This window comes from Serinus canaria, chromosome 2 (assembly GCF_022539315.1).
Source record: "Serinus canaria isolate serCan28SL12 chromosome 2, serCan2020, whole genome shotgun sequence".
NCBI lineage: Eukaryota > Metazoa > Chordata > Aves > Passeriformes > Fringillidae > Serinus > Serinus canaria.
The window spans coordinates 125,132,890-125,158,014 of NC_066315.1; the positions used below are offsets into that span (position 1 = coordinate 125,132,890).

Below are 25,125 nucleotides of genomic sequence, written 5' to 3' on the forward strand. Positions count from 1 at the left end.
GCTCAGCATAGTTGCCCAGTGGCTTGTGGCCACTTGCTGCCCATTGGAGTCTCCTGGCCAGCCAGCCAAGAAATGAGTCATTTAGTGACCTTCCTAGAGGTGGTAGGGGGTGGCTGTTTTGGCAGCAAACATGCAGACATCTTATGCCTCATTGTGTAGCCTTCCAAGCAATGCTGTGCCAGGAGCAACGTGGTATAGAGAGGAAAATCTGGTGAATACCAAGGTCTCATCAGTTTCTCCCATCCCAGGACAGGGGAGAAGGTGTCATAGTCACAGCCTTGTCCCACCAGCTGTCAACTCACAACTCTTGCTGCAGGCACATTTCAGCACAAGGGTCAACAGACTAGCCATGGTGCATGCCTTCAGCCAACACAATACACCAATCATGTTCAAAGCTCTGAGAAATGACTGTGTGTTTTTAGGTATGGGTGGCACACCAGGACAAACTCTGGTTTGGAGGCAAGTTCTGGATAATGACTTTTGAGGACAATGAAAGTCAAACCCTTCAAAAACCTTTCAACTCTGCACATCATCTAAAGTTCACACTTCTAATGTTCAGAAGGCTCTTATAATTCATATTTGGTGATAGAGATGAGCAGCAGAAAATTTCCAGCAAGCAAAAATGCTAAAAAAAGAAAGCAATGCAGGGACACTACCAAACCATCTAAGCTCCTTGAATAGGCTCTGTTCTGCCACAGACTACTATTTTACTGCAGAAGTATTTCCTCTATAGGCATTCTCAAACAACTTCCTGTTTATAATACCATTATATTCAAGCTTTGTAATGTGTTTTCTCATTCTCCAAGCAATGCAAAGCATCCTTGCAAGCAGGGGTTAAATCCTGCACTTCCTTTTTGGCTTCTCTTCCAGCAATAACATGTTCATTTTCTGGCTTTGACAGGAGGGAGTTGGATTTACTGGCTGGCCGTTGTGCAAGCATCAACTGTACTGGAACTACAGTAGGAGCAAGAAACAGGAAGAAACCAGTTGGTAAAACACAGTCATAGGCTGGCAGGAATTCCGTGACTCTTTGTCACTCCTCCCAAAGAGGGTAAAAACAGTTGGTGGAAGATATTCAGTGCCATCAAGTACCCGGAAGAGAGATTAAATATCTATTTTCTCCATGCCAGGATACTCAGAATTTTACTTCAATGTGGACCATGGCTACTTGGAGGGTCTGGTCCGAGGGTTCAAAGGTGGGATCCTGACAAGTGCGGACTATGTCAATTTAGCACAGTGTGAGACGCTAGAAGGTAAGTGCTGGTTCATTTTATTCAGGGAGAAACACTGTTGTTTAGGTGCTCCAAGAAGGGAAGGTAAAAGACTGAACTACTGAGAGTTTGTCTTAAACCCAGAGATAACCCCGCTGTCCTTTGAAGATCTGTTCTCATATTTAAGTTAATAGCTTTCCATAGACTGTGATTTGTGTGCAGGCTGTAATTTGCTAAGCAATGCAGATAATGGGACTTTCTGGTTTACTGATAAGGTTTAGAAATCTCAACCACAGAGTTCTTATGGAGATTGGCAACTCTCTCACAGATTTTAGTAATGCTATAGAACAGTTCAGGTTTGGAATGTTCAAACAATTTCAGCTGTATAAAACAGTTCCCAAAATCTTGTTAAAAGCTTGCTATTTGGCTCTGAGTTTCTCTAGAAAATACATGATTTTAGTAATTTGTTACTTCCTGAGTTTTAGGGCAGTAGTGAAGACTCTGCTTACCAGGAACAGAAAACTAGACTCCACAAAGATAAAACTTAGGGAAATAGGGGAAAAAAAAAAAAAAAAAAAAAAAAAAAAAAAAAAAAAAGCTCTTTTCAAGGTGACTTTGCCACAGTAATAAAGAGAACACACAGTAGTTTCCAAAACAGCTTTCTGTGGCCAAGACTGGTCACAGCCTGATGAAGACAGAGTTGTACCAAAGAATCATATGACATACCTTTAGATACTTGGCAAGAAAAAACGCAACAGAAATCATCTTTCTAAAGGAACATAAAGTTCATTTTCCTGACTGCAAAATGAAAGCTATGATTGTAAACTCAATTTCTATAACTTGCAGTTTATTAGATCAGTTTGGAAAAGGAAGAAGGAAAATGAATAAGCTCACTCTATTTTAAGCTTTGGCTGATTTGTACATGCAGTAATGGGTTTGGAGTAAGAAAAAGAGAAGAATGATGATTACCATATCCAACAGGGTTTTGAGGCTGTCTAAAGTATTAATATAAGTAATAACACAAATCTGAGAAGATTGCTTGCCATTCATCTCTCAGATTAAAACAACTACATTTAAAGAAATGCACATAGATATTTACCTGTCTGCAGAATAAAGTTCCTCTTCTAGGAATATATTTAAAAAGAGTTTATCAATACAGTCAATGGAATCTAGACACTATTGAGCAGACCAAGTGCATTTGTCTACTTCTGCTGATAACCTGGAGAGCTGTACCAGCTCTCCATTAAATACAGTGGCAGTTCAGGCACACAGGACAGATGTATACACTCTGAGAACTGAAATCTATTCCTTATGTCTGCTGGACAAAATCAACTGTTTCTTTACCCCATTTGTTCCAGCACTTGTGATCTATGCAGCTTACAGACTCTACAGCAACTCTTGATATAGTATTTAATAGTTTAAGTGAAAAAGTCCTACTGCATAAGGATACAGACTTTGGAAAAAGGTAACAGCTTCAAACGTCTATAAAAGACACAAAGAACCGATTGGTAGAATAACTAAACTCTGTTGTCACTTCACTTCTCCCTGCAGATGAACTCAATAAATTATGTCATCCAAAGCTTCATGAAGGAAAAAATTCCTGGTTGCTTCTGAATAAGAAGAAAAGATATGCAGTTAAAAGCTTTTAAGCAAAAGGGATTATTTGTACCCTTCACAAAAGAATACTTGCTCATGTTAAGTTTAGCATAGCTAAAAATACCCTAAATTTTAAATCATGCTATAAGGAAGTTATTTACCACCATGAGAAAGTTATTTACTAAATATTTCTAAGATATATAAACCTTCAATATTTTTAAGAGCATGAAGCAGATGGACAGGTAACAACACAGAGATAAAAACCATTCTTAATTAAAATTTATAATAGGAAGAACAATTAGTTTTATTTTTGAAACTTATTTTTTCTAGTGTTCATTCAATTTTAGAATGCAAATTATTTCATCAATAGAAGCAGCAGCCTTCATCATCCCTCCTCCAAGCCCATCTCTACTACCCACTATCACTTCCCCTTTTTCTCTATTCAGCTGCATCTCTTCCACCACTGCAACTTTTTTCTACTTATTATAGACAGCTAACAGATTCCCACCATTTACCCACCAAATGTATTATTTATAATAAAAATATGAGAAATGGATTTCTACATGATGATAAACATATTTATTTCTCTGCACATGTAGGATGCTGCAATACTGAACTTTCACCGTGAGTGTAGAGTGCACCAAACCCACAGACTCCTACCTAAAGTAAATTTCCAAAGTGAATTTCATACATTGTCTTTTATTTAAATTTGAAAAATTCAGCAAGAGGATCTGTGCTTACTCAGTAATGCCATCACGTCTTCATGTTAAAAGGTAATAAATTTACCCTATTCTGCATTCTGTGGCTTAGCACCACACCACAAAAAATGGCCTGACTAAAACCACTATAAATATGCTAAAATAAACAAGCAGAAAACAAGAATCAAAACCACTCAAAGTAACCCATAAACAGAAGCAAAAAGATCTTTTAATTTCAAAGTGGTTTTGCTGTCTCTAGAGAGGAAACCATAACATCACTACTGAAGAACCACAAGAAAAACTGTAGATTAGTGCTTTACATCTGCTTGAAAATCAGGGAGCAAGTGTAAAAGCAAGATGGAAATTAAGAAAGAAGACTGCTAACAGGCTAATGATACCACTGTGTCCTCTCAATTCAGGGCCATACAGGCAGGAGGAGAGGCTTTCAGCCCCATTTAGAAATCTTTTTTCAGCTTGGTTGAACTATGATTTCCATGGAGCTACCTAATGGGCTGCATGCTACTGGTTTGGCCCTATGACATCATCTGTTTCAAGGGAATGAGGTTCCCAGAGCAACCTAGCTGACATTTTGAAGTAAAATATGGGGGTGTGGGAGTGTGGAGGTGTTTAAATGCACTGTTTTGTTTTTCTCTTGCTTTATTCTGTGATAGGAAGACTTCTGCTCTGTAAAAAGCAGGGTAAGTCACAGAAGGACAAGCATCTCAGCAGATGCTTGTCCCAGCAGAATCACTGAAACAAGTTTACTTAACTTGCCAGAGCCAGAGCCAGAGCCTGCCAGCACATGGTGTCTGAAATAACAGTGTTAAAGGAAAGAAAACTGCAGCTAGTTGGTTGGTGGGGGGGGTCAGACAAATTACCATGAACTTGATGCCAAGAGACCAGGTTAGCACTCTGTTAAAGTTCTCACAATACTTTCTTTCTTTTTGATAGGATTATTCCTGTCTTAACTGCAATCATCTTAAACTAGTCTCCCTCTGTGCATTAATTCCTTTTAGTCATACTTTAGTTAATTGTGTTTGTTTGCTGTTCAGTTGTGAGTAAACTCACATAATTATTTAAGGTCAAACTTTTCCTATAAGTTGTTTCCCTGTGTGTAATTTAATGAGGAAATAGACAATGCATATGGATGGCAATCAAAATGAATGGATGACAACTGAAATACAGGAATTTTTTTCCCTAGGGATCTTTAGGACAAAGGCCAGAGTCTTGTGTAGGTCTCCAAGAGACCCTGAGAAAAGGAGCAGCCACCATCAATAAAAGGTTTTGGTGAACAGGAATGTCTGAGGCCCCGTAATGCTCAGCCATCTACTCCTGCTGAGTCACCAAGTCACGTCACTAGTGCGAGTGTCTGACAGCAATAGTTCCCAGCCCTTATTTATGCCAGCAGCAAAGAAAGGACTATAATTTAGGTCCACCAGTTCAGTCTCTGAGCTGCACTGAACTCTGTCTTGATGTGAACTCTGATTATGACCTAACTGGTTGATATTATATGGTATTGGAACTTGTGGATGATTGTTTTGGCCAAGACCATGAGATGGAGTCAAATATTTCTTCCTACATACAGTATGCATGTTGGCATTTATCTATTCAGTTAAATAAATACATCTATAAAGAAGGCTGTGTAACTGACAGGGTTTTAAACCCAACATTCCTGGGTATAAAATTGCTTCCATAGCTTTTGGGAGATGGGTGAGGCTATTAAATGAATTATAGCTAATATTTTTTGTGCCTTATATTAAGGCATGGTTTATGAAGCCACTCAAATCAATCAGAGAACTGAGGAAGAGTAACAAAGTCTTGTGAAACTACTCTCAATCAGCAGGTTTTTGTTTCTGTTCATCTTATGATGATGTTAATCACACTTCAGAATGGTCAATACTTGGGGCTGATATTTGGGTTTTACAGTCTGCTTTATGTAATTAACACCTGAAAAGTACTGTGTTTGAAAGGCATTTACTCAGTGTGGGTAAAAGTAGATATCTGTGGTTCATCTGAAAAGGAACTGAGAAAAGTTGGAATTGAGCTTTGCATCTAATGAAGTAGTATTATCTAATCTCAGCATATGTCAAGTATTTTTGTACTCTTTGCAACAAAAAAGAGAAAAGTAGGAATTAACAGTTTTCACAGGAAACGTAGGTGTAAAATCAAAATATTAATGAGCTTTTAAAAACTTGGTCTTATGTAGACTAATTTCTGGGTATAACTGCATTTTCATTTTTCTTTTAGCCTTGCTTATCTTTCCGTCTTTCTACAGTTGTGTTTCTTTTTTCATATTTGGATTCTATTTCTCCTCTTCCTACATGGAAGTTGGTACTGAAAGTATGACTTGTTCTAAGTGTGTTATGTCATTTGATACAGATTTGATGAATAGACTATATTTGGTGGATAAGTCTTGGGTTTTGTGTTGCTGGAATGGCTCCTGGGGTATTAAAGAGTCTTTTTTCCCAGCCCTGTAACCAAAGAAGTCGAGATTCCTCAGTTCTGCTTTTCAAGGTTGTTTATTTTCTCTTATCTAATACATTCTTTTTTGGAGATCTGTCCAAAAAAGGAGATCTGAGGAGATCTGTCCAGCAGGTTGGGTTGAGGCACACTGACCACCCTTGGGGCAGTGTTATCTTTTTCTACTAAAAACTATGTGTACTTTATTTACAATAATTTTCCAATACCTATCACCTATGTTAGTCTGTCTCTATCCTAAACCAACCCAAAAGTGCCACCATCACAGCAGAAGACGGAGGACAAAAAGAAGAAGGACAGGACACACATAGATTCCTCCATCTTGCCTCTTGAACCCCCACTCTAAATCCCCAAAATTCTACTTTTTCACCCTGTGATAAATTGACTATCATTCTAATCAAACTCTTGTGGCTTGCAAATCTTCACAAAAAGTTGGTAATTGCTTCCATGGGTTAAAATCGAAGGCACAGGTGTTTTTCACTCCATGCCAAGGTCTCTGAGCTCCCTGCCAAGGTCTCAAGTCCTCCAGGGCAGGCAAAGGAATGTCCTGGGTTCTGACAGATAAGGAACTGGCTGAGTGGCTGCATCCAGAGTGTAGTGGGCAATGCTTCAAAGCCCAGATGGAGCTCAGTGCTGAGCAGTGTCCCTGATGGGTCCTTTCTGGGACCAGTACTGCTTGATACCTTCATCAGTGACACAGACAGTGGGATCGAGTGCACTGTCAACAGGCTTGCAGGTGGCACCAAACTGAGTGGTGCATGTGACACCAAATTAGTGAGTTGTGCAGTGGACACAACTGAGGGACAGGATGTCATTTAGAGGGAACTAGCAAAGCTGGAGAAGTGAGCCCATGGGAATCTCACGAGATTCAATGAGGCCAAGGGTCAGGTCCTGCACCTGGGTTAGGCAATCCCTGCTATCAACGCAGGCTGGGGCAGGAAGGAATTCAGAGCAGACCTATGGGAAGGGACTTGGATGTCTCCGACTCTTGGACAAAATGTCAGACATGAGCTGAAAATGTGTGCTCACAGCCCAGAAAACCAACTGGGCTGCATCTAAAGCAAGGGAGGGAAATGGTTCCTCCCCTCTGCTCTGCCCTTGAGACACCCCACCTGGAGTACTGTGTCCAATTCCAGGGTCCCCAGCTCAGGAAGGACATGGGCCTCTTGGACTGAGTCCAGAGTAGGGCCACCGAGATGATCAGAGGGCTGGAATGTCTCTCCAGTGAGGAAAAGCTGAGACATTTGGGACTGTTGGTCCTGGAGAAGGTTCTAGGAAGACTTTATTGCCAACTTTCAGTACCTGAGGGGAGTTACAAGAAAGATAGAGACAAGTTTTTTAATAGGGCCTGTAGCAATAGGACAAGGGGCAATGGTTTCAAACTAAAAGAGGATAGGTTCAGACTAAATATAAGGAAGAATTACTTTACAAGGAGGGTGGTAAACACTGGAAGAGGTTGCCTAGAGAGGTTGGAAACATGCATGGCCAGATTGGACAGGACTCTGAGCAACCTTGAGAAGCAGCCAACTTTCATAGAAGACTCAATGAATTTTATCTCAGTAAGCTACAGGGCTAAATGTAGGAGTTTCCTTCACACTGTACTAGTTCTTTTGCTTTAAGTCTCAGTGTAGGCAGCCTCATTGCATACTGAGGAAGTATCCACACAGGCAAATAGGCAAAAGTAGCTACTGTACTGATAAATGCCTACCTTGCTAACTGCAAATTAACTTCTTTACAGGTACAACCTTATTTCCATCAGTGGAAGTTTTGCTGTCCTTTTCCCTAATTATCAGTTCAGATTTTAGATAGAAGTCTAATTATTATGAATGCCCACATCATGTACAGAATCCCAATCTATAATTTAAAATAGTTTTAATATAGCATTTGAACACAATTATGGATTGCAGTGGGGCCTTTTCTAAAAGAAAACACTAAACTGCTTTGAACAGCAAGAAACTATTCAAATGCTTGCTTATGCCTCATGGTAAAAAATGGCTAGCAGAGAAAATTCGTCATATTAATTCTAGGATATCATGAAAGTTTCTTTTAACTTTGTGGTCAAAACAACTCGTTTTCCCCAGTCACCAGGGTTGAGAGCTCAAACAGAAAATGTCACAATGACCCAAGTTTCTGGAACAGCTTCTTAGGATTTGCTAGTAGCAGCCATAAATCAGAGAAAGCCAAACCAGAAATGCTAAGAGAGTGTAAACTCTCCCCTTTCAAATGCTCCACTGCAGAATCCATTTGGAGTCCAGAATGTGTGCCAGGCAAGATGTGTTTCCTTCTCTTCTTCAGGCAGCCTGATAACAGAAGATTATAATCTGATTTGAGATTTAGATGTTTCATGGGAATATTTAAGACCTTACCAAAGTTAAAGGATTATTCCTATTAATGCAAAACAGTCTGTAAGAGTGCAGCAGACAAAACAACTGACGCATTGTAATGGTGCAAATCAGTGAAATCAAAACATTGAACAAACCTGATGAGGGAGGACTACAGACAGTAGTGAGAAACAGTCTATCTGGTATGTCTGAAAATGAAAGCTGATGGTGAAACTTCTGACAAAGGCATCAATTATTTTTTCTTTTCTACAGTATGCAAAAAGTCTTACTGGTAGAAGGCAGCACAAATTTGCATCAATTTTGCTTTTACACTCTATTATAGCTATGCAAAAAACTTACCAATAGAGTATTATTAGTTGCTTAATATAAAAGTGTATTAGAAATTAACTTTAAAAAAAAATTTGGTTGCAGACAATATGAAAATTTATTCTCATGATCTTTCCTGAATTTCAGATCTGAAGTTACATCTACAGACTACAGACTATGGAAATTTCTTGGCAAATGAAACTGGCCCTCTCACTGTTTCCACCATCGATGAAAAACTGAAAACAAAACTACTCACAGAATTTCATTACTTCAGAAACCACGCTTTTGAACCACTTGCCACTTTTCTGAATTTTGTCACGTAAGTAATATTACCACATAGCTTACCACACAGTAGTAAAATAGCTCACCACATATCTTAGCACTCAGAAAAAGCAGTTAAAATAGTGTAAATTATACATATTGGAATTTTTATTAAGTTTTAAAACCAGCAAAATTACTTTGATACTGCTACATTTGCATGCTTTCCTTGCTGATATAAATTCTGATACTGTATGTGTATATGAAGAGCTGTTGTCTTTGCAGGTAATTATTTTAAAGAACAGAAGCAGTTTTCTTTGTGGGAACAGCAGCAGAAGAAGTGGTAGAGATTAATTAATTTTAAAATGGTTAAATTTTTCAAACACTGGTTAAGTCAGACAAGTTGAAAAACTACATTTGGGAGGGTGGCGTGATTCATCCAAGGTTAACAATTTCATGATGCACAGGGAAATTATTTCATTCCTAGGTATGTGGCAAATTTAGACTCTTTTTAAAGGGGGAAAGACAACACATCCTACACCTGTCATAATTTTTATACTATTTGACCAAATAAATAAAAAACAGAAGGACTTTACATGGTATATTGCAAGGTACACAGATCCAAGTAGCTTTATTTGAAAGTTCACCTGCTGTTTGATGCCAGATGAAGAGAAATCTCTGACCTCAATACCATCATAAATAGATGAAACTTGCAAATGAATGACTTAAGCACCTTGAAGAACAAGGAACTGCTTTATAACAATATAGCAACATGGACTAGCAAAATACCAGCTGGATATTTTACCTATTTACTCTCCTTGATCTTATACTTTCGATATATTTTAACAAGAACAATGAACTGTTCAACTAACTTTCAAGGAGCAGTTTTATTATAACAGTTAAAAAGAAACTATCACCATTTTTTTTCCTGGTCAGGTGTAGCTGACCACTTTTAGGCTGATAAATTAACAGGATCTTAAAGGCTGTCCTAGGATGCCTGTGGGCATGCAATGTTTACATTTTGTTTCAGGGAAATAAAAATGAAAGCATGAAAATTTTGGCAGTTCTCTTCTCACACTCATTGACAGAAATGTATAGATGTGTAAGCACAACTTCTGCTCACTGTTGTTTTTTTTTTAAATAATGGATACACTGGTTGAAGATATTTCACAGAAATCATTGAACTACCTTCCACCAGATCCTCAAGCCCCTTTACATATTTTGGGTGAGAACATATAAATCCCTGTATGTTTCTAGCTGTGTTTTTAGTCAACAATGCAAACTCAAGACTGGCATTCAAAGTAATTATGTTCCCATTTCCAAGTCACTGACAAGATACTCATCAGCCCCTTTGACACTAAAACTAGTATGAAGCTGATAGAAAACTTCTACTCAAAAGAAAACTTTAATAGAGAAGAAATCTGTAAGAGCCTGTTCTTAACTCCCTCATGGGAGGATGTTTAAAGCTGAGTGAGAAGAAAATCTTAGATTGGACCAACTGCATGAACTCTGCACTTTTAGTGCCAAGATTCCCATGTACTTCTTTGTCCAGATGGTATATATGAAATTTAAAAATCCCAAGCTTGAAAAGTTGTTAGCTCAGGTGATTTGCTTTGGATACCACTCATTGTCCCTTATTACAGTGAATCTACATCTCAGCTGTTAAAGTCATGTGTCAGTACCACCTTCTTTAAAAATCTCCATTTTCTAAATCAGTCATATCAGTCAGGTAACAATCAGGTTTAAAACTACTGCTGTATTATCTACTTGCTATTGAAAAACTTCTGTTGATTTTTGATGAGCTATTGATAGAGAACGAACATGCATTCTGATAATACTTTGGTATTACATCTAATTTTCAAAATGTTTTGGTTTTTATTTTTTCAAGTGAAAGTTGATAATAAAAATAATTTACTTTTACTTTTTCTTTCCAATACAGATACAACTATATGATTGACAATGTAATTCTTTTAATAACTGGCACATTACATCAGCGACCCATAGCTGAACTTGTTCCCAAGTGCCATCCATTGGGAAGCTTTGAGCAAATGGAAGCAGTCAGCATTGCCTCAAACCCCACTGAACTCTTCAATGCAATTTTGGTTGACACACCATTAGGTAAAAACACTAAGCTATTATTATTTTCTTTTTTTTTTTTTTTCAAAACTACTAATCCTGTATTCTTTTAGAACAGGATGTTTCCCACTGGATATACTGCGTTTTGTTAACACAAATCTCGAATTGTAGATCAAGAACACCTGAAGGGGTGTTCAGGAACATATTTTATTAACATTTATTAATAGCTTCTATATCCACCTTGGGTAGCAGACTCAGAAAAAAACATGTTACTCAAGAAGTGCAGTGTATATCTTTTCTATTCAAAGTAGTAACTGATTTAAAACATTTATATTTTTATTTAAAACCTACATTATGTTAAAAAAATATGTCTTCTCTAAGGATCAAGCAGACAGACAGCTACTAATAAATATTAGATGTCGTGGTAGAACCCAGAATCCCTTTTGAGATTTGGGCATGGTTCAAATACAAAGAAAAGTCCTATTTTGAAGAACTAAATCTAAGAGCAAAGCAGGGTAAAGTCTGGGAATGTCACATCATGAAATTAAGATGAAACTCTGCTCAATGTGGTGCAGCAGCCAAATGAACAAAACCTAATAGCCTGTGAAGGGCACTGAGAATAAGACAGAACTGGATGTATTTGAATGTATATGAAACCATTATGTGCCCTCATCTTCAGTACTGTGAAAGGTTTTGGGTTCTGTTTCTCAAAAATGTGTGATAGTTTGGCCCCAGACAGAAAAAAATTCCCACCCAGCCGCTTGCTCACCTCCTACTCTCAGCACAATGAGGGGGAGAAAAAAGGTGGGAAAAATAGATTGTGGGTTGAGATCACCCACAAAGTACTGTTGCAGGCAAACCAGACTAAATCTGTGGGGAAATTAACTTGATTTATTACTGATTTATATATGTATGACATAATTAATTACTGATCCAGATATAAGGAAACAAAGAAAAAATAATGAAACACTCAGACACTTGGGGAAAATACCTTTCCTCCAGCCTTTGTTCCTCCTTCAGGCCAGGCTCCTCTTCTCTGCCCTGCTGTTATCCCTGCAGGTGACACTGTGTCCCCCCAGACAGGCAGGGCAGTCACAAGGAGCAGGGGGAGTTTAGAGCCATAGAATCATAGAATGGTTTGGGTTGGAAGTGAACTAAAAGATCATCTGGATCCAACCCACCTGCCATGGGCAAGGACACCTTCCACTAGACCGGGTTGCTCAGAGCCCCATCCAGCCAGGCCTTGGATAATTCTAGGCATGGGGCATCCACAACTTCCCTGGGCAACCTATTCCTGTCTCATCATTCTCACAGTTAAGAATTTCTTCCTAACATCTAAACTTACCCTCTTTCAGTTTAAAGCCATTCCCCATTGTCCTATCATTACATGCCCTGGCAAAAAGTCCCAATTTGTTTTTTAGGTAAGCCTCCTTAAGATACACCTGCTTGACTGAGGGGCTGGGCTGTGCCTTGGTGGGTCCCAGCTGGAGCTGCCTGTGTCCAGCACAGCACAGTCCTGCCTTTCCCTGCAGCACAGTGCCATCAGTGCCTGGGCACTGGCACACTGTACAGTGAGATCTGAGAAGGGACAGAGCAGGACAGCTAAAATGAACAGTGCTGCCATATGTAGACTCACTAAAAATTCCAGACTGCAGTTTGGAGTGGACAAAGCTGATCAGAGATACGGACATGGTTTACAGATTCCTTAGAGAAGTGGTTTGTTCACAGTGAGTTATGAACTGCTGCTTACCAAATCCTTCAGAAGACCAAGTGCCAGCAGAAAATTAGTGTTAAAAGGTAAACTAAACCACTGTTCTCACACAACTGGTAGTAAATTTCTGGGTTTTTGTTTTTCTTTTTGCTAAACTAGTTCATAAAAGAAGAGAGTGTTATCAGCTCTTTAAAGTCATGGGACACATTTGTGGGCAATAGATCCATAAGGAGATACTGAAGGGAACTCTTAGGGCTACACTCCCTGATATTCTCCATTCAAAATCTGGATGCAGGGAAAGTAGGCTGGGATAAGACCACAAAACATGGCCAGGCTCATATGTTCTCTCTAAATACTCTCTTCCATTGCCACAGCTTGGGAAAACACATTTTCATATGGTATTACTCTGCCCCACAGGGATAGCTCAGAACAGCAAGAGGCACATGTTGGTTGTGAATATCATATTTTTAAATGGTCCAGCTGCACAAGTGAAATTCATCCACTGCCTCCCTACTCCAAAGCTTGCTCTTTAGTCAGTTCTGCCAAGGACCCATAAGCACAGATGGTCAAGGTCAAAGCGTGTGCCCTTTATCAGCTGCAACCTGTTGCCTTTCCCACACTACATCTGCAAAGAAGAAAAGGGAAAATAGGAAAGAGGATTCTATGATTCTCCTTAACAATTGCAGAATACCTGCATGATTTCAGACAAAAATTATTTTTCATGTCCCTCACTAGAAAATCTCCATAATAACCAAACTATGTACTTTAGAGAAGATTAGGACTTTCATTAGCATTCCCATTTGATTCTCTCTGGAGACATGGGCTCTGCCTGCAGCACTGATTGATTCCCCTCAGTGCAGATTCTCATTAAAAACAGGGGATAGGAGGATAAGGGGAAAATCAAGCGGATTTTTCTTCCTCTCTTTTATATCACCCTTTCTTGTACAACAGAACCCTGGGATCCTTGTTCACACTCTGGTGAGCAATAGACAGGAGATGCATATTATCAGCATGCAGACTTATACTGCTATGTTATAAACTCTGTTTCAGCTGCTTTTTTTCAAGACTGCCTGTCTGAAAACGACCTGGATGAAATGAACATTGAAATAATGCGCAACAAACTGTACAAGGCAAGTCTTTGCAACAAAATGATAATATTTGGGGTTTATCAAATGTCTCAGCAAAGCAGGTCAGTATCATTAACCCTGTTTTATGGATAGGGAAACAGAAGTAAGGTGAGATAAAGCAAGCTGTGTAAGGTCATCTGGTTGATCTCAAGTCCAGCAATGAAACCCAGCTGCTTCCATTTCTACTCTGCAGTCTGGGGACTTTTCAAATTTTAGGTCTGCATCCAAATTCTAATTTAATATTGCATTAATGAAAATGCTCTAGATGTCAGGCTAATATCCAGATACAGATTTGTTTATGAATAACTCAGCCACCAAATGCCAGAGAACTCTTGCCTCCTGAGTGAGTCTAGGCAGGCTTTTGGCTAACATTTATCTTTATTTATAAAAGGAAGATGAGTTTTGAAAGGGTCTAAACGTTTTAAGTCTAGCAAACATGATTTTTACTTAGGGATTTTGTATAATTTTATTCCTTTAAAAAATAATTTTTAGCTTTGTTACAGCGCAGTGCTGCAAGGATATGCATTTAACATGAGCCTTGCATTTTCAAAGTTCTTTACAAATCTTAGCACACAGGTCACTATTCTTACAATGGTCTCTGTAAAGGCTATACATACTCCAATCCATCAGTGGATCTTCCTGGCACATTCTCTTCAAAATCTTTTTCATCTTTCTTTCACAGTGAATTCCCCAATTGCAGGAAGTATTTTTACAGAGGTCTGATTGCACTAGGGGAAAAGAAAATAAAATTTTGTTTGTCTTACAAATGATATTTATAAATTCCAAAGTCAATTTTTAATTCTTAAAATGTTTACTAATTCTCTCATTCAATAAATAATATACATCATTTATGCCTATGTATATTAATTTTTTACTGTATTTTAATTCTTTCACAGTATTACTATACTGGACACTTTTTCCAGTTTGGTAACACACATATTTGATTCTTTCATCCTGTGTGGGTAGACATATATATTAACACTTATCAAATCTATTTTTTTTTCTTCTTGCTCATCTGAGTATTAGGGGCAAACACTATTAAATTATTAATAGATAATTTCTCCATCTGAGTATTATTCAGCAAACACTATTAAATTATTAATAGATAATTTCTCCTTTACTTCAGCTGTCAATGTGATCAATTGCTTCTGCTCTACTATCAGAGAGCGCTATAAAGAACCTAATGCATAATTCTATGCAGTAGATCCCCCTTGAGATATCTCTACTTAAAATTCATTTAATTGCATAGTTAGTGACAGCTCCAAACAATATTGTGTGAAGTTGTAGCAAATGTATTTTAATATAAATGTTCTCTAATACAGTATTTTGGGAGATTGAGAGGCAGGCAGAACAGCATCTCAGATATTTGGTGTCTTTTCTGCACAGGTATTTTGAAATGGGTGCAGATGCCAGAATCCTTAATAGACCAGAGGGCTCTGCAGACCAGTATTACAGGAGCTTTGTCTGCTGCTCTGTCCTAATCCAGGGTTTAGGGTAGAGCAGCAGGGATTAGTTTGTGTATCCTCATCCTGCTGGCCCAACAGCCGTGGCATATGCCCAAATCCCCTCCTCCACACACTATAAATGAAGAGTTTCCTTTAGCCATCTGCTTATTATGCAGTGGAAGCTCAATGGAACTCAAAAAGTTCCTTCTTTAGAGAGCAAGTAAAACACAATATTTTTCTTATTATAATTTTTGAAAACATTTGATCTCAAATTGTAAAAAAAAGACATTTGCATTTGAATATTTCAACTTCATTTGAACAAAGTAATTAAAAACATACTTAAAATTTAAATTCATAGGTGGAATTATCAAAGCTAATGGAAGTATTTAAAAATGAGATTCATGGCTATGTGCAATTCTAGTCCAGGTCTTAAGCAGCATTTAAAATATTTCTCTTCTTTCATGTAGTCTTACCTTGAGGCATTTTATAAGTTTTGTGAAAAACAAGGTGGTACTACAGCAGAAATAATGAGACCTATTCTTGAGGTAAGAAACATTCAGTCTTTATACATTAAAGTACTCCACAATGTTTTCATAATTTTTTCGCTTTGTTCTTCCTGTTCAATTTCTCTTTATTTGCAAAGGTATCTGTGAAATGTTTGCTTCTCCTCTAAATATACCTGTTTTTTCTAAGATGTAATGAGTTGTGTATTCAAGGATGACTTTTACCTTTTTACTAGAAAAGCAGCTAGACCATTACTAAGGAGGAGGCAGTCTCAGTTAATATTTTTCTGTATCAGAGAGCAGAGAAGAAGAAATAGTTCACAAATCTCAACCTGTTGCCCTTTACTATTTCTCTCCATTAAGTAGAAAAACCAGAAATTTTGATTATTGAGTTTGGGATAGCTAAAGCCTGGCATTACTGTCTATTTACTAATCAATAATCTTCAAGCTTCACGGCACTGCTACGTTTGTTTACTCTCCTATTAAAATTAGAGATTGAGGTTAGAGTTGATTGACCTTTGGAATTAGTGTCATGTAAAAAAGTAGAACATTCTGTGTTATATTTTTGTCTCACCTCAGCAAAGTTTAATATTTTTTTCCATGGCATACAAAGCTCCTAATGCCCTCCTCCCAAAGCATATATGCATCTAGTGAATGATATTTTTGTCTCTGTTATTTTAATAAAAGATGCAGAAATTTCTAAAATTGAATTCTCGGCATTCAGGTCCCCTTTTCTTTTTTTTCTCACTTAGTCTATCACAATTCTTCACAGAGATTGACAGCCAGACCACCCACTTGCTTCCAGGAGTCTTTTTTTCTGGATAAGCAATTTTACACCCTGGAAACCGAAAATATTCAGTGAGGTCTGATGACATCATACTGAAAGTTTGCATTTAGAAGAGAGATAATAACCCTGGGAGCTCATTCCTCAGGGAAGAATGTGTCTGAATTACATTTTACAAAATAATGTCCTAAAAGGGATTGCAATTTCACACTTTAATTAAGCAGGTCATAATGTTTCAATTTATGCTCTAAACAAAATGCTCCTAATCAAGTTAAATTGAAGAGAAATTAAGTATATTGACTCTTCATAAAAATAAAAATCAAGAGACTGGCTGATTGGCTGGCATATTTGATTCAGATTTTTCAGAAAGTTTGTTTTTAAATAGAAATCATGCTCAGTGCAGATTACTTACTACTGTTAGTTTAAGCATGTGGTAAAACTCCCTGTATATCAGTGGTAACAATTTAGCCTATGATAAGCTTCTTTAAAATCCCTATCTAATGTCAATCAGCCAGGAGGATAAAGTTTTCTTTAGAAAAAGAAATCTTCTTTCTATAGAAGATTTAATTTTCTATAACATTTTATTAACCTGAAGAGAGACATAGAACAGACTGAAAACGGTCGGATTCACAAAAAACCCACAAGTTTAATTATTCAAATGAATACTTGCTATTTATTTTGTAATTTTATATGTAAGACTACCGACCTGACCCTACAGATGAGGCTCCTTGGCTCCCACCTGTGGTGCCAAACTTCCATATTAAGAGTACTGATGATCTCTTTCCCACCGTGGACAGCACACACTGCATGTTTAGCCCCGATTCTGGCAAGAAACTGCAGGACTGCACTGCACTGCAGCTAGAGCTGTGTCTGTTAGCACAGCCCCATGGTAAATTCTGAACCTGCAGTCTCCCACATGCAAACATGCACTAAAGAAATGGTCACCCTCTGACTCCAGCTCTACCTGCAGCATTCAGATGGACTGTCACCAAGTAGCTGCTTCGTGGCCTTACTCTCTGTGAAGACCCTCATGTGCCAATAATTTGATGAATTGAGAGGTCAGAGTGGATGGCAGTTATCCTGAAAATTTTCTCAAACTGGAAGCCACCAGAAGCAGAACCCACATCTGCTACCATGAGTTGCAATTGCCTCAAACGTTTTTTATCAACAAAATATTACACATCTAACAGGTAGCTTCTACATGGCTTTAACAAGTAAAAAAAGAAAGCATTTGTCCTTCTAAAATGGTTTCAGTAAGTCTAATAGGCTTATTTTTATTAATTAGGGAAGTGAAGTTTGGCCCTGTTATTCATTAGCTAGAAATCTTTTCAAGCACACTTATTTTCTTCTCATTACTTCTTCACTGTTTACTCCTTTTCCTTACTCCGAAGTCAGTGCCAGCGGGTAGTGAGTTCCTGTTATTGTGTGTTCCCATACACAAGAGTAGATGTGAACATGTGTTTTTGCTAAAGTGGCAGATTAGTGTTGCAAATGCAGCCTTATTATTCAAATGAAAAGAGCACCTCTTTGCTTAAACTAGCTCAAATATTCACAGCATAAGAAATTTTTTAAGCCGCCTTAAATGTGCCTCTACTATATATACTTCACTTGGGAAGATTTTCCCTTTGTAATCCCTGAAATTAGCAAGGGCTCTGCTGTTCTTAAAACATGAAAGTAAGGAATAAAGGAAAGAATTAAAACCATTGTCAATTCAGATTTCAAGAGAGAAAAAAAGAATGTTTTTATTTACTACTGCATTTTTAAGTCATACTGTAAGAATTGTAAGTGAAACTGCCTTGTACAAAATAAGAACCTGAGGGCTAGACATTGGATTGCCTTTCAGTCTGCTGCTGCAGTGAAAATACAGATACTACAGCCATCTAAACCTGACAGAAAACATATTGCCTTTGATTCTATGTATTAAAAATTAACTGTTATTTGAGCCACATAAAGCTTTAACTTGGCAAGTAAATGGGCCCCTCCTCCTTATCAAATGATCTTTTTAAATATGTGCATTGAGAAGCTACACTTGTTTAGAATTTTCATTCAACTTTTACTATCAAAAGCACTTTGAGTCACAGGCAGTACTATTGATTCTTTGTCCTTTCCTTTATTTGCTTTATTGATAAGATCATTATTGCATAATCTTACATGTGAGGGTGTGAAGATATTTTTTGTTTTCAACATCTGGGTAACTAAGCAGGGAAATGAGGAAGCAGCAGAAATGATATTTTTGGAACAAAAATCACAGAATAAAAACTGTAGTAGCAAAGCCTTGTTTGATTTTCTAGTTAAAATTTAATGCATGTTTGCCAATAAGAATTTACAATTTCAAAAATAAGGAATGTTTCCAACACTCTCAAGTTGACTTTAAAAAAAAAAAAATAAATTTCCATAGTTTGCCTTACTAAAAAAACCACAGAACATGCCCACCCTAATTTAGAATGAGATGTCTAATAACACCTCTTTATTCTTTGTTTTGCTTATTAAGTTTGAGGCAGACAGACGTGCTTTTATCATCACCATTAATTCATTTGGCACTGAGCTGAGTAAAGATGACCGAGAGAAGCTGTATCCAACCTGTGGAAAACTTTATCCAGAAGGCTTACACCTGTTGGCCAATGCAGATGACTACGAGCAAGTGAAGTGTGTTGCAGAATACTATGCAGTATGTAAATTAATTTATTGAAACAAAAAGCCAATACAAAAATGGTTAATTAGCATCTCCTGACATCAGCAAAATTGTTAAGAGTATACACGCAAGTTAAACGAATTTTCGAGAGATGAAAAAAAATCAGCAGCGGTACTAAAGTTCCCATAAAAAAGTGTATGGGATCAAAGACTTTTGATATGAAGAGATAAGATAGAGATAAGATTAAGATAAGACATTATTACATTAGTGCAGTACAAAGTTCCTCCTGCAAGGATGTTTAAGTAAGAGCAAACAACATCTAGTGAATAAAACTCTTCCTTACTCCATTAACTCTCCCCAAATTGAGTTTCATTTCATTGCTCCTGTCTCCAAGATTTTGGAGCATAGCCATACAGCATTTTAAACTGAGCTGACCAAACAACTCATGTCACAGATTAGCCAAACTTGATTTATTGCCAGTATACCCTAAAAATTCCCTTCTGAAACATTTTGTCTAAATCACCAATTGATTCAAAGAGCCAGATGAAAATATTAATATTGATACAAATAGTGTTGCTATTAAAGATTAGTAATCTGCAACACTTGATCTATGAATTAACTGCTGTACTCTGTCTAACTATAATATTTAAGCTACCTCTAAGAAGGTACACAAAAAATGTCTGGTCTATTGCTTTTTCCACAAAAAACCCCACAAAGGTGAAGCTGTGCATCTGCTCCTATGCATAAACAGAACATTTTAATAATGACTTACTGTGCCAGTGAGGTATGGAGCAAGACTGTTCATGAGAAAGGTGGGTTATTTTATTTATATAAATTTGGGAACCATTGCAGTAGACCTCTACTACAATCCTGCTTTAAGGGCAAAACAAGCCAAACACACAGAGAAGGAAATTACACAGAAACGTAAAACCTAAGAAATCAAGTCAAATGTATCTGCACAGGATATTCCAGGATGACAAATCAGACTAATGGATTTGGATACAATATTAATGCAGGTAAAGCAAATCCAGCTGACTACTGGAAATAGAAGGAGCAGCCATGTGATGATCAGAGTTCAGTGTTTTGGCTCCATTTAGAGCTCTGGCTCTGATGGATACTATTTGTACAAGAAGTTCAGTGCTCTCTGCCCAAAGGAGTGAAAGGTCAAATGTCATTCCACAATAAGTCTCTTTTAGTGCCTTCAACAAATTAATTTAAATTGTTGGAAATGATGATAAGAAATGCAAGAACAAATGTGATTTTTCTTTCTTTTGCTGATTATATGCTTTTAACTTTTGATTTATGTAGAATTGTAATCTATAAAGGAGGTTTTCTATACAGAAAGACTACTTAACAAAGATTAATTTCCAAAGCAATATAAGGTGTCTGTGCTGCAGAGAATGCAAAAGTACCTTATATCCACGGAGTGGTTGTCTGTGCTTTTAGGAATACAAGGCTGTGTTTGAAGGAGTAGGGAGTGGCACTGGAGAAAAGACACTGGAAGACGCATTTTTTGAACATGAGGTAAAACTTGTAACCTTAAAATACAAAAATGAATGTTACTCACATGGAATAATAATTAAAACAAGAATGAGGTACCAGGCTTTTGATTCTACTGTACTGCTTTCTATTCAAGAACACAGATTTTGGATGGCTGTCAACATTTGGATGAATCAAAATAGAAGAATTTACCTTTTTAAGTAAAATTAATCCTATAACATTCTTCTGAAGACTCTTTACAGAGCTATCAATCCTGATAGCCTATTCAAAAGCTATCTTATAAACACCACTTAATTAAATTTCTTTGAGTAATCTACTAGAGAAGTTATTTCACCACTGTCTTTTATTTCCTGTAATATTGCTGTAGTCAATTACCAAAATTATTCCACAGATGACATTTCAATTACACTGATACTCAAGAGATTGCTAAATATAAGCTGCAAGAAATCTTGAACATAAAAACTACCATATAAAAATCTCATTCACCTTCCTTGATATTTTATCATAACGCTTGTTTCATCTTTTCTACAGGTAAAGCTAAATGTGCTTGCATTCAACAACCAGTTTCATTTTGGAGTATTTTATGCCTATGTGAAGTTAAAGGAACAAGAATGCAGGAATATTGTATGGATTGCTGAATGCATTTCTCAGCGACACAGAACCAAAATCAACAACTACATTCCAATTTTCTAAATCTGATAAACTATGATGCTTGAAAAGATGCATCATTTCATAGAAAAGAAGAAGATCTTATTTCAAAAATCAACTCTTATCAGATATTTTAAATTGTATTAATGAGCCTCCTTACATACATCACCGTAGGAAAAAAAGCAATGCAATTAGAGATACGAGTACTTCATAAGGAAACACTAATGGGTCTATTCACAAATTTGTTGGTAGATTTGCTCCCCACTGTGCCTATTTTAATTTAATTGATCAATAAAAACCTCCTGCAACGTCTTACATTTATAGTCTTTCTCTTTTGTGAAACCTAGATTTGTATCAATGACATTTGAAAAGCTCTTTAATTTTATTTATTTTTTTTAAATAATGTTTTTCTCAAAGGGCCAATTAAACCAGTACTTCTATCTCCCAGGGTCTTTCTCATGGCATACAGATTGTATGAAGGACTTAATACACAAATAAGAGAGAAACTCTGAGATTGCCCTTAACAAATCTGAAGGGGAAACTTCCTGATCTTAACTGTGACTCCTCTCTGCAACTAAATGTAAATAAGTAACTTCAGTATCACTAAAATGTTTATATTTCTTCCTCTGTGGTCAAATGAGGAGCACCCTAAGTGTCAAACCATAGGCGTCTGATCTAGTCCACAGCAACAAAAAATATCTCTTCCCAGCACACCTAAGAATTGTCTTTATGTATGCACTAGAGAAGATTATGAAACATGAATGAAAATGCCAACCAAGTCTGTATCAGTTTTACATCAGACACAAACAACACCAGCTCTGAGCTATTTGAGGACCTGGCTAGGATCAGTAACTAAAAATAGAGGGAACAGTTGAAGCCAGATTGTAGCAGGACAAGATTAATTCTGCCGAAGAAAAAGGGAGGATTTTGAAAGCTTTATCGACATTCTGCCTTCCTACTCTATTCGAAGAATTTGCCCTTTTATCTTTCAAACAGGTCATACCTTGATTTTCTGCATGACTTCCCAGTTTCAGGCTGCACGACAGCAAATCTCACTCTTCAGCCAGCTGTTCCTTCAGTAAATATGATACAGAAATACAACCCATTTCCTGCTGAGTAGACAAAAAAAAAATCTATCTGATGTCAACACTTTAGAATTATGGAAAAACATTCAGGCATCATGATCTTAAAAACTGAGATATAACATAGCTCTCTCTATAATACATAAATGTGCACATGCATTGATACATAAAAAGTAATAAACTTTGTGAGTTTTTTATAAAACCACACTTCTTGAACTGCAGATAACACCAAAGGGCCATATCCCGGAACATCCTATATTCATTTAAGGCAGAATTGAGATGATTTTAATTCTTTGCTTTATTGTGAATACCAGACAACCTTATATTATCACTTTGAAAGGTATTTTCATAGGTTAATTTAGAAATAATTGAGTATGAATTTAGAAAAATTGACTAAAATTAATAAGTGTATCAGACAAGAATACAAGTCTCATTTCTATGTTAAGGCCTATATCTCTAGTAAATCCAGCAATACAGAAAAAAATAAAAAGAAACAAAAAAAGAATATATTCCTGAGTCTAATCTGTGATTAGTGCTTTCATATACCACAAAGTGTATCACAAACTACTTCACAAACTGCAAAGGAGCAAGAAATAAAAAACATTGCCACAAATTTGTAGATTTTTCTACATTTGCATTAAAATTACATGAAATTCTATATATGCATTTTAAAAATGTTGGGAACAGAAGAATAATAAATTCAACGGGTCTGGGACACAGAAACTTAATTAATGCAATTCAGCAGAGTGCATGAATACTTTTTCTGTACTGATAAATCAGGCCTCCTTACTCGAACAAAACAAATGAGCTGACTTTCTGCCAAGAATTTTCTGAAGTGATTTGAAGGGGAAAGAATCTGCTCTCCACCCTAAATCATTCTGTGCCAGAGAAGATATGCAGCTGCTGTTGCTACAGTCTGGATACTGTTGGCTCAGAAAGAAGTGAGCAGGAATTGCAGCTTTCATGACTGTTGTCAGCAGAACTGGTCTTTAGACTATGGAAAGGACACCATCAGTTTTGATTGATGCTTTTTTCAAAACAAATGTCCAGATATTTGCCAAATGAGGACAGCATTTAATAGACCGCAATTATATTTAATTCAAGGACAAGCAAGCTAAGACTTTGAATGTTTAACTCCTCAAAATCTATCTTTCTTGATAAAGAATATATTTTACATTACTCCTATATTAGTAAAATAGTCTCTCTGCTGGTGTATATATAAGTACAAACCTACAGACCTATAAATCTATAAATATAGACATATAAAATAGAATAATAGAGTTTGCTGAGTTGGAAGGAACCCAATATAAAGCTGGTATAAAGGCCATATATCATCTCCAACAAGACCTTATAGTGGAAGTTCAGACCACAGGATCTGAACCAAGAGCATCATTAATTTCTTGATGGTAATGTCAACCTATAACACGGGAACAGGAAGCAGCCACTTTTCATCTTTTCCCTTTCACCTCTCAATAAGAACTTGTGTTCACACTTTTTAATGGCTAAACTAAGTGAAATTTGTTCAGTATGATTATGGTGACTATGCCCTTGGGCTGCATCTTTAATGAGAGGTGGAGAGCAGCACCAGGAACTCGTTCCTGGTGGGCTTTGAGAGCCGTGAATCTTTCCTTCCCATCTTTGCCTGAGCTGTAGCTCAGGCTTGATGTGCTTGCCATGTGCTCACAAACAGCTGGGCAGCACAGAACTGTGGATGGACTGGGCTGTGATGTCCCAAGCATTTCCCAGGCCCAATCCCTCCATCCAGCATGAATTACTGCATTAGGCACCTTTGCTAAGAACTGAAGATTTATAGGATGAATCATACCAGTGTGTGTGGTCATAAGATTTTCTCTGGACTCACAGTCGGCTGACAATAGTAGAATCTCTTGTTCTGGTTCTGTCAATTCCAGCATGACTTTCAGGAAACACCAAAAACAATTCAGAGACAGCTGGCCAGTGCTTGGATTTGCATCAGATTTATAAAACTATTATGATGAATATTACCATGATAGTTTAAACAAGAAAAAAGACGTAATCCATTGATTTGCTGGACAGCTAGATTGATTTACTGAGAAATGTGAAGAAATATGCAATATGAATCATGGAAAAAAAATAAGTGATAAGTGGCAAGAATATCTAACAGGCACTTAAAACAGTTTACATGACATAAAATATGTTCTCAAGCAAACAGAAATTCATTCAATATGTTGGAATGTCTCCCAAATGACAAAGAAAAAATAAAAATGTGATTCAAGAATAAAATGACAAAACTCTCAAAGGGAAAAATTTTTATGTTTATGGCACACTGTGAGAAATATTTGACTATTAGGAAACCATATTCTACAATTATTTTAAGCATTACTTAAGAAAAATGTATTCTCTCTTAGTTAATTACATGTTCTAACTTGCTACTTATAAAATGTAACAGCAAATCAGACTGACTGAAAAGGAACAGGTAAAACTTTCAAGGTCATTGATAAGATAATAGCTGTGTATTTTTTCCAATCCAGAAAAAGTAAACATTCTTATGTAATTAATATTATATTGATAATGAATATACTCTTTTTTCTTTGTGTCTCACTGCTTTCTGAAAGTTCTCTTTGCAAACGTGCATGTACACACACACACACACACACACATATGCATGTGTCAGCTACAGAATTTTCTACTGAATCACATATCTGCTGTAAACTGAGAGAGCAACCATTGGGTAAATCAATCCAGAACA

General features: G+C 36.9%; 1 protein-coding gene across 2 annotated transcripts; it reads left to right on the forward strand.

Moving 5' to 3' along the window:
• The first annotated feature begins 1,028 nt into the window (after positions 1–1,028).
• On the forward strand, positions 1,029–21,627 carry ATP6V0D2 (ATPase H+ transporting V0 subunit d2). Of its 2 annotated transcripts, XM_009086594.4 has the most exons (8): positions 1,029–1,253; positions 8,779–8,950; positions 10,829–11,007; positions 13,727–13,806; positions 15,716–15,793; positions 19,027–19,203; positions 20,614–20,691; positions 21,199–21,627. In XM_009086594.4, exons 1-8 carry the CDS (start codon positions 1,124–1,126, stop codon positions 21,358–21,360), a joined length of 1,056 nt encoding a protein of 351 aa, XP_009084842.3. In that variant the 5' UTR covers positions 1,029–1,123; the 3' UTR covers positions 21,361–21,627. The 2 variants fall into 2 exon arrangements, with proteins under 2 accessions (XP_009084842.3, XP_050827199.1); XM_050971242.1 differs by lacking the exon at positions 20,614–20,691.
• Positions 21,628–25,125: the final 3,498 nt, after the last annotated feature.

Coding starts and splice junctions, on each gene's coding strand:
- ATP6V0D2 (XM_009086594.4), top strand. CDS start 1,124: ATGCCAGGATACTCAGAATTTTACTTCAATGTGGACCATGGCTACTTG. Junction 13,807..15,715: donor TGCGCAACAAACTGTACAAG/GCAAGTCTTTGC, acceptor TCTTTCATGTAG/TCTTACCTTGAGGCATTTTA. Junction 20,692..21,198: donor ACGCATTTTTTGAACATGAG/GTAAAACTTGTA, acceptor TCTTTTCTACAG/GTAAAGCTAAATGTGCTTGC.